This window comes from Pyxicephalus adspersus, chromosome 1 (assembly GCF_032062135.1).
Source record: "Pyxicephalus adspersus chromosome 1, UCB_Pads_2.0, whole genome shotgun sequence".
Taxonomy (NCBI): domain Eukaryota; kingdom Metazoa; phylum Chordata; class Amphibia; order Anura; family Pyxicephalidae; genus Pyxicephalus; species Pyxicephalus adspersus.
In genome coordinates this window covers 136304655-136320733 of record NC_092858.1, presented here as the reverse complement: position 1 = coordinate 136320733, position 16079 = coordinate 136304655, and the positions used below count along the sequence as shown (strand labels likewise).

The window sequence follows — 16079 nt, the reverse complement described above, 5'->3', positions numbered from 1 at the left end:
AAAACCTACCCCTTAAATACACCAAAACGAATCATACCCCTTACAGATGGGCACTTACCTGTGACAGTGATGGGCTCAGGTGTCGTTTACCACCTGTACAGTGAATATTTAGTACTTTTCTGCAGTGGTGTACCCAAGGGAGACGGCTTTTGTCTTGTTCTTTGTAAAAATCACATCATGGAACTAGTGCTGATCACAGACATTAATCATGGACAATATTGCAGGCTCATACAAGTCTATTATTTGACACTAATTTTTTTACTATTCCATTTTTAGATGTTAATAACATTACTAAGGCAGCGGAAAAATAAACGGAAACTGTCTGTGTTCTCCAGGGAGGTCATTATCTAAAGTTTTTTTATCAATGATGTGTTTGAGAAACCAGTTGCTCCATTCTTCTGATTTGCACTGCTCTGTTAGCCGCTCATTTATGGTCGAAAGGGTTTTCTTAACCTAAACTTATTAGGACTGGAGAGCTAAAGTTATTAGGACTGGAGATACTGGTAAAAGGGTTAATTTTAGGTAATTTATTATATAATTAAATCTGTTTTTATTATAGGTATTTTAAAGTTTCATCTGGAATATTTTAGGACAAAGCTGCCATATATGGGTTGAAATTCCCATTATAGCTGGGCAACTCCAGCATAATATGTGCTTTGTATGGGAATGTTTGTTGTAGGCGCTTTGGTTACCTGCACCCCCTAGTAAGATTTACATTTTTAACTCTTGTTCTACATCTGTGTTATTCTTACACAGAATAAAAAATGTAAATATTTAATTTTAAAAATATTGTTTTAATCTGAAAAGAAAAAAAAAACACTAATACAGTAGTTGCATGGTGGTTGCAGATCACAGGTGGCTACTTGCCCTCTCTTTCTGTGCATTAAAAGCCTGCTGAACCTGCTTTTTTCTGCCATCTGCTGGTCATTCCTTGGCATTGCAGTATGGTCATACTGCAAACTCACCTATTTCATTTCTTGATTATTGCTGTATGGTCACACTTTAAGTTTCCATTTTGTGCCAATCATTAGGCTTTAAAGTGAAGTCAGTGTATCAAGTTTGACTTGCATGAATACTTTACTTTTCCGGCTTTTTTTTATTTATCTTAGACTACCTAGAAATTCTACTTCTGCTAGCCCCTTGCCCTGACCTTCTGCCTGTTTCAAGATTGCATTTACCTACCCTGACCTCCAGATCGTCTGAATCATCTGTCTTTGTCCAGGCTTCCCAAACAAAGATATAGAAACAAGGTTTGCAGAGATAGAAGAGACCAAGCCGTGTGTTCCAGAGGGCCTGATATGAGTCCTCCTCTTACCTTTACTGACGTGTGTACAGAGCCTTACTCCTGACACCTCTCCTCATCCCTAGTGGGCAGGGACAGAAGAGAAATGAGATGCTGGCTAAGCTTAGGGCTACAGGAAGAGAATGAAGAGTCAAGTTGCTGGGTGAGGAGAGGTGACTTGACTTGTGCAATGGTGACTGGTGACTTCACCTTTGTATTGCTGACATATGTGTTTTTGTGTTTTGAAATTATGACCCAACTCCTATACATTCACTTTGGCATCTGATTATACAGAATACATTGGCCCTGACTTATTAAAGCTCTCCAAGGCTGGAGAGAATACACTTTCACCAGTGAAGCTGGGTGATCCAACAAACCTGGGATGGATCTGGTCCAGGATTCAAAGCATTTGCTAGCAAATAGCAAATGACATTGAAGAAATCCATTCCAGGTTTGCCTAATCACCTAGCTTCACTGATGAAAGTGTATTCCTCCCAGCCTTGGAGAGCTTTAATAAATCAGGCCCAAAGTGTGTAGATTATTTCATGTTCTTTAAATGTCCCTGATTTATTAAAGCTATCCAAGACTGGAGAGGATATACTTTCATCAGTAAAGCTGGGTGATCCAGCAAACCTGGAATGGATCTGGTCCAGGATTGAAAACATTTGCTAACAAATAGCAAATGACTTTTAACAAATCAATTCCAGGTTTGCTGGATTACCCAGCATCAATGATGAAAGTGTATTCTCTCCAACCTTTGAGAGCTTCAATAAATCAGCCCCTATGGGTAGTAGTGGAAAATTACAAACAATTAGTTTATTGCTTTGAGGTTTTAAAAATAACGTGAAGCACAATTTCTCCTTTAAACAACCAAGGAGAAAACAAGGAATACACAGTTAGGTCCATAAATATTTGGACAGAGACAACTTTTTTTCTATTTTTGGTTCTGTACCTTACTACAATAATTTTAAATGAAACAACTCAGATGCAGTTGAACTGCAGACTTTCAGCTTTAAACATGCAAATATGACTGAATAAATTAAAAACAACCCTAAAAAATTCTATAATACTTTGTGGATCCATTTCCATTTAAAAAAACAGTTTTATTACCAAACTGCCAACATCACAGTCGTAGCTGAACAATTAGAAACAATGCTATCCGCATTAAGGAAAATGACCCTGCCTTTATTGAAAAAATAGATATCGTATAAAAGAGTTTTTAAATTTATGTTTCTGGAGGGTAATGTTTTTGTATTATGAGCACACACTAATTTAAATGATCCAGTTTTAGTTTGTGTTAAGATTTGCCCAGAATTGTATCAGGCCATAATACATTTATTGGTTTAACAGAGTGGATGAGTAGCATAAAGCAGGCTTAGTTTAGCAGGGTGATAGCCTCTAAATGCTGTCACAACACCTCCCTTATATTCTATATAGTGTCCCTGTTGTACTCCAGCCGATCCATTATTTCCACTGCATCACACCACGCAATAAAAATTCTTTGCAGCTCTGCTTGTGTGAATGTATTTAACAATCAGTAGGAAAGACAGAAAAGCCTGGCCAAGTTATAAAGTAGGTCAGTCCACATTTATTTTGTCATAAAGTTAAAATAATAGGCTGATCCAAGTTTTAATAATATGTCCCATAAAATTTGGTATCAATAAAGTTATCCAGTAAAAATAACCACCATGAGAAAGTGTGATTAGTTTTATATTAAGATCTTTTGATACTTGAAAGTTTTCAAAGTGCTAGTGTAGAGGGCTACAATTACTGTTTAATTATTTTTTTTAAAAAGAGAGTTCTTCTTACTGAAAATAAAACAATATTCTTCAAGCAATACAATACCTCCTGCAACCCGTATTTCAAGGTTACAATAATGAGCATTATGGGCAAGAAGTCACTGTCTATGTCTTTATTGAAGTCATTCCCAACCAGGGTTCTGTTGACCAATTTATTCCCTATTTGGTGATGCCTTCGTACTTCTGGGTTTTTTGCCACTTCGTTGAGCCATTAGGGTGACACTGCTCCTGGCATCAGCAGTCAAAGAGAACACTCGCCAGCTTTTATTAGCTAGTGGTGATATCAGGGTGGACAACACTTTCAGCCCATTGTGGTAAATTATAGTGCTATCATAGAATTATTAGGACAGCAATCATTAATAAAAAGCTAATTTTGTTTAGCTGGATTACCCAGCTTTACTGAAAAAAGTATATCTTTTCCAGCATTGGAGAGCTTTATTAAATCAGGCCTATTGTGTTTAGTGCCATTTTTTCTGGAGAATAGGCCACCTTTTGTTCACCTTTTAATAAATGAAATTTTTGTCTCATAACTTTCCACCAGAAATTGGGTTGTTTTCTGTCTCATCTAGACATAAAATGTACCAATGTGAACAGTACAAAATGTTGATTAGACAACTGCTTTTATGAATTTATTGCAATGCAATCCAGTAATTCAATTTGTGTTTTATTCTGAGTTTCCTAATATTATGGTACTTTGACATGAGTCATATGCTCCCCTTTTATTCCAGAAAAGGCCTAAGTGTCCTGTTTATGCTTCAACTACTAATACTTGCTGACAGCTCATATGATATGTTAGGAAATTGGCTCACAAAAGCACAAATATTTACTGGCTTTCAAAAGGTATCTAGTAAGCCTAATAGCATTTTGTTGCCATATACAATTCCAAGTTTAGAGTCCAAACCCTGAGAGAGCAAGAAACAAAAGCCAACTTAACATTAGATGGTACACATCACACAGGGCATTTCTATACAAATACTGTGTATGGTCAAGGGGTGACTTTATACAGATTACAGTGATCACACTTAGTTATAGGGAAATATTTTTTATTGGACGGAGGTATGAACAGCTCTATTTATTATACAGGCAATCAGACATTCCATCAAACATTCTCTCATAGGAATCTTCCAGGTCTATGTGTTTCAATGGCAGTGAATGCCAGGGAATGTTTAAGGAAACGTCAGGTTCCCTGTTTTATATATAGAGCCCCAAGTTAGGTACTACTAACATTTTAAAGTCACCCTTCTAGTATCTGGCTGCTATAAACTGAAATCTAATTTATATGGATTATCACACTTTGCACCTTGTCAAATAAACGTAGAATTCTATTTACCTTGAAAGTAACCTATGACTTGTCCATGCAGAGAAATAGAACAGATTCATATTACCAGCTGTACACACTTTGCCTTTGTTCCACTGCCACTTATTTTGACTGCTGCTAGTTAAGAAAGTATCCAGTATTTTCGGGTATGGGGTCTGGCTTGGGTTGACTTCATTGTCTGAGCTGAAACAGCTGACTTTGGAATAGAGCTCTAAAGAGGTTGGAACTGGGCCTCTTGCTTATCTCTTCTGTGCTTCTTCAAATCTTTACGTGGCTCTAAAGTAAATAAACTGGTACCTATAAAAGGCCCTACATCATGCATATTTTGTACCAAATACGTAAAACACAAACTCATGCAATTATATAAATTGCTGCTACAACCAGGGGTGTAGTCGTAAAAAAAAAGAAGAGGGGGCACAGTAAACGTGCCCGCCCCACTACACCCCTGCCTATGTGTCAATCAAAGGGGAAGAAACTTCCCTCAGAGTGATGTCATGATACCAGAACCCGCCCACTCCACCAGACCTCCAATGGGAGAGTGGGCGGGTTGTGTTCAGAGAGACAACCCGCCCACCGCCCTGAACCTGCAATTGCATGCGGGAGACATGGTCCGCAGCTCTGGCGGGTGCACCCCCCTTCTCCTTACCCCGCAATGCTGCAAAGTGAGGGACTGAGAATAGAAGACAGTATACCTGGGAAGTGTAGGCTAGTTTGAGTGGGAGTGCAATAAAGGATTAGTTCACTTTAAAAAGTGTTCTTTCCGTATTGTAAAATATATATAGAGACATCCATGTATCTGTTATATTTTCTTCATCTAAGCATATCAGAGGATTCATGTATCAGAATTACTGGCTTTTGTCTACTATCACCATGCAGATTGTCAGGCTGCCCTCTTGGTAGTGGTAACAATAACTGATAAATCAGAAAAAAAGACATAACCTATCTACTCAACTGCATTTAAAATATTCAATTGAAATCATTCTGAATTTGGGTGACTTTGGCTTTATTCTATTTGTTATATGTACAGGTGAACGAACAAGGAGGAGAAGGTGTCAAGTTGCCTTTAGCTATCTTCCGCAGAATGAAGATGAACTTGAACTTAAAGTTGGGGAGATCATTGAAGTTCTTGGAGAGGTAAGAGTTTTTCACATGGCTGACCAACTACACTGGTAAAATACAATAAAAAAATGGTTTACCTGCCAAAGTATTTGTAATGTGCTGCAAATTTTATAATCCACACAGACCTTAAAGCAGCACAGCTCATTCCTCTTGTCATTTGCCCAACAACAAATTGAGGTTGATTTAGAGCAGTGGTGGTCAACTTACTTAATATAGGGGGGCTTAAATGCAGCCCTCACTAAAGAGTCACACATAAAATTTAGGGAAAATAATGTTACATAAATATGTCAGAGACTGCACACATCCAACAGGAAATAGTCAGAGAATTCAGATTTGCCATAGGCGTTATGGAGACTGATATAAGATATGTTATACAATGCGGACTGATTTAAAGTAAACATAAAAGGGGGCTACAATTGTTGGAACACAAGGCTTATAGAAGGTCACATCTGTGGGCTAGTGTACATTTTCTAAAAAATACACTTGTTCTATTAGGGCTCATTCCCACCATATGCATTGGGTGCACTGCAGTGCAGTTCCAATCCAGTGTTCCAAGGCCCAAGCTTGTTTCCAATGAATCCTGTTCACCAAATGTGTTGCATTGGTGTGTGCTTTGTGAAAATAAAACATAATTCATTTACATACAGCTCAGAGCACTGCAACACTTTACAACAGATGACAATGTGCTGCAATGTACAATATCACTGGATTTACACTACTTCCATTGCTATGATATGTAAGTTGATATGTTGATATGTAATAAATGCAATTGAGTAGATCTCCAAGGCTGGAGATTTTTTATAACACATCACATTGTTGTGCACTTTAATAACACATCACATTGTTGTGCAGGTTTTTTATTCACAGCAGGAGTTTGTGTTTTAGTCCCCTTTGCTAGATTGTAAAATGAAGACATGACACTTAGTTTAGATGCAGCATGTTCAGTTTTCACAAAGTGTACACCAACAGCACATGCTGGAGGGAACTAAAACTTTTGGTAATGATAGATTATATCTTGTTATTGCATTGAACAGATTTTAAGCAATGCAGCCCAATTCTCGTGGTAAGAATGGGAAAAATAAAGAAAAGTATTGTATTTTGAACAGACATATTTGTTATATGTTTAAAACTACACACCAACACGAGGCAAATATTAATGAACCTTTATCAAGCATATTAAAGTGACACTAAACCCAAGAATTGAACTCTGCTTAAATAGACCATAGATAGATCATTTTACGGCTTTAATTCAGTCATTTCCCTTAACTCTGTTAACTTTCCCAATCATGTAGCAAATTTGGTCACTTTAGTTTCATTTGGAATACCGAAAAGCTTGCTGGAAAATTAACATAATCAAAGGCAAACTCACCAGTCTCAGGATTTCTATAACTCTGAACAAGGTGAACACTCAAACAAGGTGCACTGGATTTGGGACAGTAGAATGTCTAGATTAGGCTCATGAATTCCTTCATGTAAGAGGAATATTTAATATACATACAATAGTAACACCAAGTTCATAATAAAAAAGGACCATAAATAGAAGTGTTAGTTTGAAATCCAGCACAAGTGTGGAAACACTGACCAGCTCATTGTTTATCAGATTTTGACTGGAGTCTTTGGGTTATAAGAATAATATAAAGTAACAGTTTTGATTACAATTAGAAAATATTTGCATATTGAGTTATTTTATTTATTGGTTTATGAATATACCTAGTGGAGGCCTATAGAACATGTGCTTTGTTGCTTTTGAGAAAAGTTTTCCTTTCTTTGACCTTGTTTTGTAATGTTAATTGTGCACAGTGGGTGTATATTGAACGACGTAGCATTACTATTTTTAATATGAAGAGCGTGGTATATGTAGGCGTTCACATGGAGCTTGTGTTTTTCAACCCACATGGAGACTTTTCAAGCTTGTAATGATGAAAGGCAATTGAAATAATTAGGTACAAACTAACTTATTTTAAACTCACACAGCCTACAGATAGTGGAGGGTTTCAGAGGCCTGACAGTTAAAGGAGAAACTCATCCGAATTCACTAAGTTTGCAGTAATCTCCCACCCGCATATAAAATGGAAAACACACATGGGATAAAAGCTTGTAACAAATTTTTCCAGGCCAATAGCTAGAAGACATTCAAGTCATTATCCTCATATACTTTTTCTGTCTAAACTTTAAAATGACTGCTTTTGTGAAAAAAAAACAATTTTGTTCAGTTTTATTTTTTACATTACAAGTATTTAAATTCTAACTAATATTAAACATTCAGCCTCTCAAATTCATAGTTCAATCCGGGGTTTTGTTGGGCTTCAAGCAGATGACATTTGCCATCAGCTGTGATCTAAAACTCAGTCCTAGGTTTGTAATGAAGAAACATAGAATCACTAGCACCTGTAGTTATATTATTGGTATATTAATTATACAGCTCTTTTTTCCCAGTGTACCATGGAAGTAGATTTGACGATAGAGGGTCAGTGCTGTAAGCCATTTAGATTTTGCTACATACACATGAGCTCAGTAAGATGGCCAAATCCGTATGCTTTTTCTTCTTTGTCCAATACCTGTCTGAGGCAAGGAGGTGACTGACCAGTTTTGTTGAACATCATTTAGATAATTGAAATGACCAATCTAGTAGTGCGGTCAGTCAGTTTAAATACCATGACTAAACTGACAAAATTCCTGTGACTGATAAAAGATAGATTTTATCTATTTAAATTTTGCATTTAGCGGTTTGACTGGCATTTAGCTTCAAGACTGGCAGTTTAAAGAAATTAGGACCCATCTTTTAAACACTTGGAGGTTCAGTTGAAGATAATACATATAAAAACTCCTATAATGATTACTAATGAGAAGAAGGAAGGATTAGTTCGTAGCAGTATTACAATAATCTTGAAAACAATTCATGAACCTAAAATACCTAAATAACCTCTTTTTGCCACATACTCCCTTAGAACCTTAAAAATATTAATGTCTTATTTTAAGCACTGGTTGGCGTTCTGTTGCTGAACGTACAGGTTTCTAGTGTTTATAAAATTGGCATTGATGAACAATTTACATTTACAGCAACTGAAGATAGCGAAACAGATTTACATATTTTTATTTGAGAGGTATTCACGGCCTTGGCCTTTGTCTGCCCTTCTCTGTTGTTCACTTCATCTAAAAAGGGTTATGACAGCAAGGTAAAAAGCTCTCAGTAATAGAACACACTTGACATTTAAATATGGACTGAGTGTGGTGCTTGTTCAGAATATAAATTGTAGTGCTATTATTCCTTGTTATTGCTAGATGTACAGTAAGAGCCTATTTAAACTAGGGAAATTAGCTGTGCTTTCAACTCATGTGCAATAAGTTGGATGTTAAAGTGTGTTGCATTATTGCAGCATAAATTCCATTTATTTGGAAGAAAATTTAAAAGTGATATCTACGGCATTGTTTTTTGTGTATCAGTGTGAGTTGTAGTAGCTGTTCAGCTGCATCTTGAATGTGCATTGAGCTGCAATACAGAATGAATAAATACTGAACAGACATCAAAGTATATAGATATATATTAGTAAATAACATTAATGGCACCTCTATACCCAGTATTTGTAACACGCACTTCCATGGGGTAACCAAATATTACCCAAATGCTATGTTAAGGTGTTTGTTGCCTATGCCCGGAAACAGTGCTGATCCCTAATAGCAATGGGCTTCTCCTTCAAATGCAGCTGCTGAGGAAATTAGCTGACCTTGCTTGCTAGCACTACAAACCTACTGTAAGTACAGTGAATTCTTAAAAAATTTATATGAAAGATAAACTGAATATGCTTTCTGAATAAAGAACAATTAATTGCATTGCTTCCTGAAGCAGTTTCCTTGTTTGACATGCCAATTTCCTGGTATCACTCTTACCTCTAATCTAACTTTTCCTGTGGGTCAGTTTCCAGTGCTAAAGGGACAATTAATTAAAGGCATTCTTCACCAAGTGTTATGCTTAAACTAAATTTAATCTTAGTTCTGCAGCAATTTTCTAGGGAGTTTAGGTAATTACACAATTAAAAGTTAAAACACCTAAACAGTTTCTTTTGGTCTTTTTCTTTATTTTTTGCTACAGATACTCTTCTGTTACCAGCAACAAAAATCCTTATTCTCAATTAACTATGTATTCCTTATTATTATCTGTAAAACAATGGGACTACATACTGTAGCTTTTCAGAGCTCTTGAATATTAAAAAAAATGTGTTGATATCTGACATGCAGAAAAGTGAGAAAATGAATACGAAGCTGTCACACACAGTTGCTATGACACATTTCTTTATACATTGTGTTTCTTCACACTTTTAAGAACTCTACACCAAATAGTGTTTTCTATTTTGATGCTGTGGTCATATATTTTCTGATAGGTTTCAAGTGCACAATGAACAATACAATCTTACCTAAACTATAATATATGAGGACCTACCTAAATGATTTTACTTATTTGTATACAATAAGACAGGCCCATCTACTACATAGATATTGGTACGCTTTCCAGGATTCAATCAGGGATCTCTTCTCCCCTCTTCCAGGATAAATGTGAAAGCCAGAGCTGGGAGAATTTAAAAGAAATTAAATAATAATAAACAATTTATGTATATGTGTCTTGTGATATACACTGATCAAGTCACATAATATAGCCACCTGTCTGATACTGCAAAGTTTGTCTATGTGCCATCAAAACAGCTCTGGTTGATCAAAGTATGGACTCTACAAGACCTTTGAGGGTCTCCTATGTTATCTGGTGTCAAGACAATATTGGCAGATCCTTTCACTCTCTTTGCCTCTGCTGTTTTCACCATTGTTTATCCCTGTGGCAGCTCTTCTCCATGGAGGGATGCTCATGAATCAGTCCATCAACATTAAAATAATATATATCATACCAGACTACCTTCTTCCATTGTACCATGGATCATTTCTTTTGTTCATCAACAGTGGACAGGGACCAACATATGCACTCTGACTCTTCTGAGCGTTCTGACACTCTCATTGCCAGCATTAAAGTAGAACTAAAGTTAAAAATTATAAAATTGCAAGTCAGTAGGTTAAGCTATGTCACTTCTAGAGAACAGTCGACTTTAACTTTAGTTCCAGCAATTTTGCTACAGTAGCTATTTTTTTAGCTTAAACCGGATGGGCTAGACAGCACCGTCCCTCCCCAATCATCTATCTATATGTGCATATTATCACAGTCACTCAGATCCTTCTTCTTGCCCGTTTTACCTGCTTCCAATACTTCATCTTCAATGACTGACCGTTTACTTGCTGTGTAACATATCCCACCCTTTAACAGGTGCTATTCCAATCAGATAACAAATGGTATTTCCTTCATCTGTGATTTAACATTTTAGCTGATCAGTGCAAAAAAAATGAATATCAGTTGGCTTCTAGGTATGGGGTAAATGTGATCTCCTTTTGTGATGCCATGTCATGACCTCAATGTGCCAATCATTTACTTGAGAGATAAGGGAGGTATCATCAACCTTGTGAGTACCAGGACACTTACCTTACATAAGGTGAAGATTGTTACGCACAGTGGAGTGGAAAAAAGAATGGGTGAATATGTCAGGAAAAAAGTTTTGTAGACTCTGGGCCTGGTTTTTTAAATCTCTCCAAGGCTGGAGAGGTTATACTTTCATCAGTAAAGCTGGGTGATCCAGCAAACCTTGAATGGATTCCTTAAAAGTCCTTTGCTTTTTTCTAGTAAAGGTTTTGAATCCTGCACCTGATCCATTGCAGGTTAGCTGGATCACCCAGCTTCACTGATGAAAGTGTACCCTCTCCAGCCTTGGAGAGCTTTAAAAAATCAGGCCTTTCTTTGTCTATGCAGCTGGGCTTAAAGAAACATCCCGTCTCAGCTAATCACACAGATCTGTAATAGTTCAAGTAAGAAAACAACCCTGCTCTTGTCTACTGACAAATCTGTTTACAGTATATTGAATTTCACTTTACTGGTGTTTATAGATAACAAGCGTCTAAATATGTTCATATGCTAAAAATCTTGTAGCACATACTGTATTTCTGATGTTACTGCTGTGCAATATGTACAGTTAGTTATAAAGTGTAATCCCGCTACAAAAATAACCTGAAATCATTCTTCTGCAAGGAAATGTGACCTAAATACTGTATTTGCAGAGCTGTTTTGATGTGTATAACATGTACTGCTCCATCTACAGATGAGTCACTGATGTGCCTTTTATCAGTTTTGATGTAAGAGTAATGACTATAGCTCAAGTGTGATTATTAGATTATTAGCTCACACGCATGTATTTTCACATCATGAGTTTATGTGTTCAGGGGCATATGAGGCCAGTATAAAACAGGAACTGTAACTAAAAATGTAGTTTGCATATGGCAGCAGAAGGGTTGAGACCTTACTGGCTGCAGTAGAGTGTATTACTGGGAGATACTTCTACTTTCAGAGTATTAGGCTACGTACACACGTCAGATGATTCTCGTCTGATTATTGCTTCAGGGCTGATATCAGACGAAAATCTGATGTGTGTACAACGGCCGTCCGACTTCTTTCATGCAAACAATTTCGTCTGTAATTGTAACTATTTCAACATTTCTACTCCACATTTTATACAGCAATCACTCAACATTTGAGTATATTTTTTACACATAAAAGCATATAACTAAGAAGAAATTACATCAGCAGCCTTATCACCTTCAGCTTTATACATGTAAAGAGGATGAATTTTTTAGTCGTGCTACTTTTACCAAATGTTGCAGTTACATAATAAACCTGTTTTCCTCTCCAACACAGAATTACTTGTCTTTGAAAATTAGGTGTATAAATCCATCTGTACATTAGTGGGATCCACTGTTCCAATACCTTGCATATTTTATCGGACCATGGTAAAATAATTTTTAGACTGAACCTGCTACTAAAACTAGCACAGCAGCATGGCCATAAAAATACACAAATTAGCTAGGAGTTCCATTGTACATTTATGGTTGGAGGGGTATATTAAAAAAGAATATGGAAAGTTTAATTATTGGGCATGATCTTGTGGAAGATTTCAGTTCGTTTTATTTATCCTTCTTATTAGAGAATATTCCAAGCGAGTGGATCTCTATTACTCTCAGCTTTTAGGGATGAAGTCCATTATTTCGTATCAGGAATACATTAGGTATCTTTATCAGTTTCAAGATCTGTAAATTAGTAATATTAATAATACTTTGATTATTAAAATATTAGGTCTTAATGAATGGACCCAGTGAGGTTCCAAAACATTTAATCTGTTTTGTGTGTGTGTGGTGATGGTTATTCTGATATATATCAACTACTCTCCCTTATAGTAAGTAATAGAGCTGATAGCAATCTATACATATGTTTGCCTTTAAATACATATTTTGTTATGTAGAGTATTAATAATTTTAAAAATGTCAGTTGTTCTTAAATTGTTCTTTAATTATTATTTTTGTGTTTATTGTGCCAAAAATTCGATACAAAAAGACTGAAAATAATCTTTGCTCCTGAAAATGACATTATGTCTGTTTAGCAACTGTAAAAAACAAGAATGCAAAAGTGGTGTTTAATGGAGATGCTATATGGATTATATTTTCCTACAATTAAATGGAAAGCAATTCTTTGAAATATACCAAGATAGGAAAATCTGGATATTATCTTTTAGACATGAATTATGGAGCATTTTCAAATTGTAACATAATTATTAGATGTCAAAACCCTTTTCAGTTGTGAGCCTGAATAACTTAAATGTAAAATGAGGTGAACTGAACTGATGGAATCCTTTGCTTCCTTCAAACATTCAGGTATGTGCACAGGAAATTTTAAAATAATGAATTTGTCCTGCACATGTTTGGATGTGTGAAGTAAACATGGCTTTACCTACAGTGTAATAAAAATGTTTTCCAGTAACCCAGTTGTTAGATGTAGGGATTTTTCCCCTGCTCAGTAGATTGTCTACAAGTATTTTTGTGTCCACGTAAGTTCCTTTGCTATGACCTGAAATCCTGAACAATATTATCAGCTCATTCAGCTATCTTCTGTGGATGACATACATTACCACTTTTCTTGAATGTTATGCAAAGGGGTAGCAACATTGTTACACTATTCTTTTACTGATATTTATTTAGCACACTGTATTTTTTTTGCTCCCTTTACATATGACCAACATACCCTTCTATTGGAAAGCCCTTAGACCTCTGTAGGACAATGGATTTTGGCCTGTGTTCATCAGTTTAATACCAGTTTGATATGCTTTTAAGATCACTCTAAATTTATTAAAATGTGCATTTGAGCTGCAGTTGACATTTTTTTTAATTGCTTCAAACAGGGTTTGCATTCCCATAGATGTGTTTAGTAATCCAAAGTCTATTTAAAGTGAACAAAATCCATCATGTTTTAGCATGTGTGCAAGAATTTAAATATTTCAGTTTTATTTTACAGGTAGAGTGGACTCATTATAGTGCACTTTCAGATATCACTCTCAACACACCTAAAATTCACAGTCTGCACTCTGTGATCCAGAGACATTTGAATGTGGTACTATTTAAGCATTAACTAATACAAATCGGAAATGCACATAAAAAGGAAGTAATAGAGAATCAAGAATACCATTCACAGATTCATTTTAACCATTTTATTTATGTTTTATGTGTGCAGGTGGAGGAAGGTTGGTGGGAAGGAATTCTCAATGGAAAGACCGGAATGTTTCCTTCCAATTTTATTAAGGACATTGGAGCTGAAACAGAAATTGGGGGGAATTTTGAAGATCACCAGATAAAGCAAGGTAAGATAATCCTGGTATGTACACTATAATATTTCAGATTTTACCATAGAAATATACAGATCATTTATCCTAATAATGATTATATTAAAATATACTCAGAATTGCCAATAGGTTCTGTATTGGTAAAGTTATTAAAACTAGTGCATTATGTCACCCATTCATACTCAACTCTTAACCTTACCCCCTAAAAATGCATACCTATCTCAATCCAACAGCTGCAGACACCCATATTTCTTTAGACCCTGACCTAAAAATTCTCTGTATGCTAGCTGTGTCTGTGCAGTAGCTTCCTATAGATTCCTGTTAGACCATCTCCATCACTTTTCTAAACAGGTCTGCTGTTTGCTTTAATTAGTAAGTCCTTTTAGACTTTAGTACCCTTTACCATGTACTCCAGACATTGGTCAAATATTGAAGGATTTTTTTAGACATATTACCTGTTTTACTGCCACAACATGTTGTTGTGGAGGTTATTGGTATAAATAATCTTGGCAGCTTGGTTATATCTTGGAAGTCTGGGGGAAGTCCTATGCAACATAATACCAGGTCAGAGGGTACTTGGGAGATCTGGTTTCCCAAGTCATTTGGTCTTACAGTTAACAGGCATATCTATTGTAAGGCCCAGGTCAATACTAGTATTCCCCAGACACCAATCCCCCAATCTATGCCGCATCTTGGCCTATAGCAGGCCCCGCTCAGCCCTCGGTTGCCCCCAGGACTTGGTGCGCAAAGGATGGTGTCTGGAGATAGGCCGGCAGCCGACTTGGCACCCACAAATGCAGAGTACAGAGCCCACAAATGCAGAGTACAGAATGTCAGGAAGTCCAAAAAACTAGCCGAGGTCAAAAACACAGGAAATCAATTCAAATCAAACACAGAATTCAACGGATAGTAAGGAACAGGCGCAGGTCAGTAACAGAGAATACTTAAAAATCACTCCAACACAGGTAAGCCCAGCAGATCCTATACCAGGCACATCTGACTGGGGGCAGAGAGGCTATAAAGCCCCAGCAGCCAATGACAGCCTGGGATTTATTAGGAACCACCCAGCTAATTAACTGAACACAGCTCAATTCCTTTCAGCTGTGCAGCCTCAGTGCAGAGGATGCTGAGGGAAAAATCCCAGCTACAGGGATACAGCAACCTACAGGGCACTGATCCTGAAACCCCAGTGCCACCGTGAGCACAAATGACAAAGGGAATAGACTGCTCCTCCTCCTGCAGTGAGACATCGCCTGGGATCGTAAGTCCAGAGGGCGCCTCTTAACATCTATATTGTTCTGCCCTAAAACACAATTGTCCTTAGAAAAAAATATAAAAGTTTTAATTGCTGACCTTCTTGTGCATAAGTTGATTGCCTGGCCATTATATTTCTAAATCACAGAGATGGAACAATCATGGTGATTATAAAGCCAGAGCACAGTTAGAACTCCTGATGTGCTTAGTTGTTTTGGGTCAGTGCTTCAGGAATTATTACTGTCATTGGGTCAGATAGAGAAGGGAGACAGCTAACATTTAGGGAGAGGTTAACAACATACATTAATTTATTCTCTCATGACTCATTACAAGTTATATTGTATTTTAAATGAAGTTGGAAATGTCTAAATATCTCCACCTCATGGTCATGAGCAGTATTTTCCCTTTGTAATTATTGGTGGTTTCCATTTTTATTAGAAAAGTGGACAATCCCTCCTTGGCCACCCCAGTGTATTATTATTTTTATTAATATTATTAAGAGGTATTTATATAGCACCAACATATTTTGCAGCGTTGTACATTGAATAGTGGTT

The 16079-nt window shown here is 36.6% G+C and overlaps 1 protein-coding gene across 2 annotated transcripts in view; it reads left to right on the top strand.

The window, feature by feature from the left end:
* SH3KBP1 (SH3 domain containing kinase binding protein 1) overlaps positions 1-16079 on the top strand; it is a 198463-nt gene that overhangs the window by 100533 nt on the left and 81851 nt on the right. For both annotated transcript variants that reach the window (XM_072428055.1, XM_072428065.1), the window contains 2 exons: positions 5427-5533; positions 14163-14289. In XM_072428055.1, coding sequence (XP_072284156.1) covers positions 5427-5533; positions 14163-14289 — 234 coding nt within the window. The remainder of the gene's footprint in view (positions 1-5426; positions 5534-14162; positions 14290-16079) is intronic.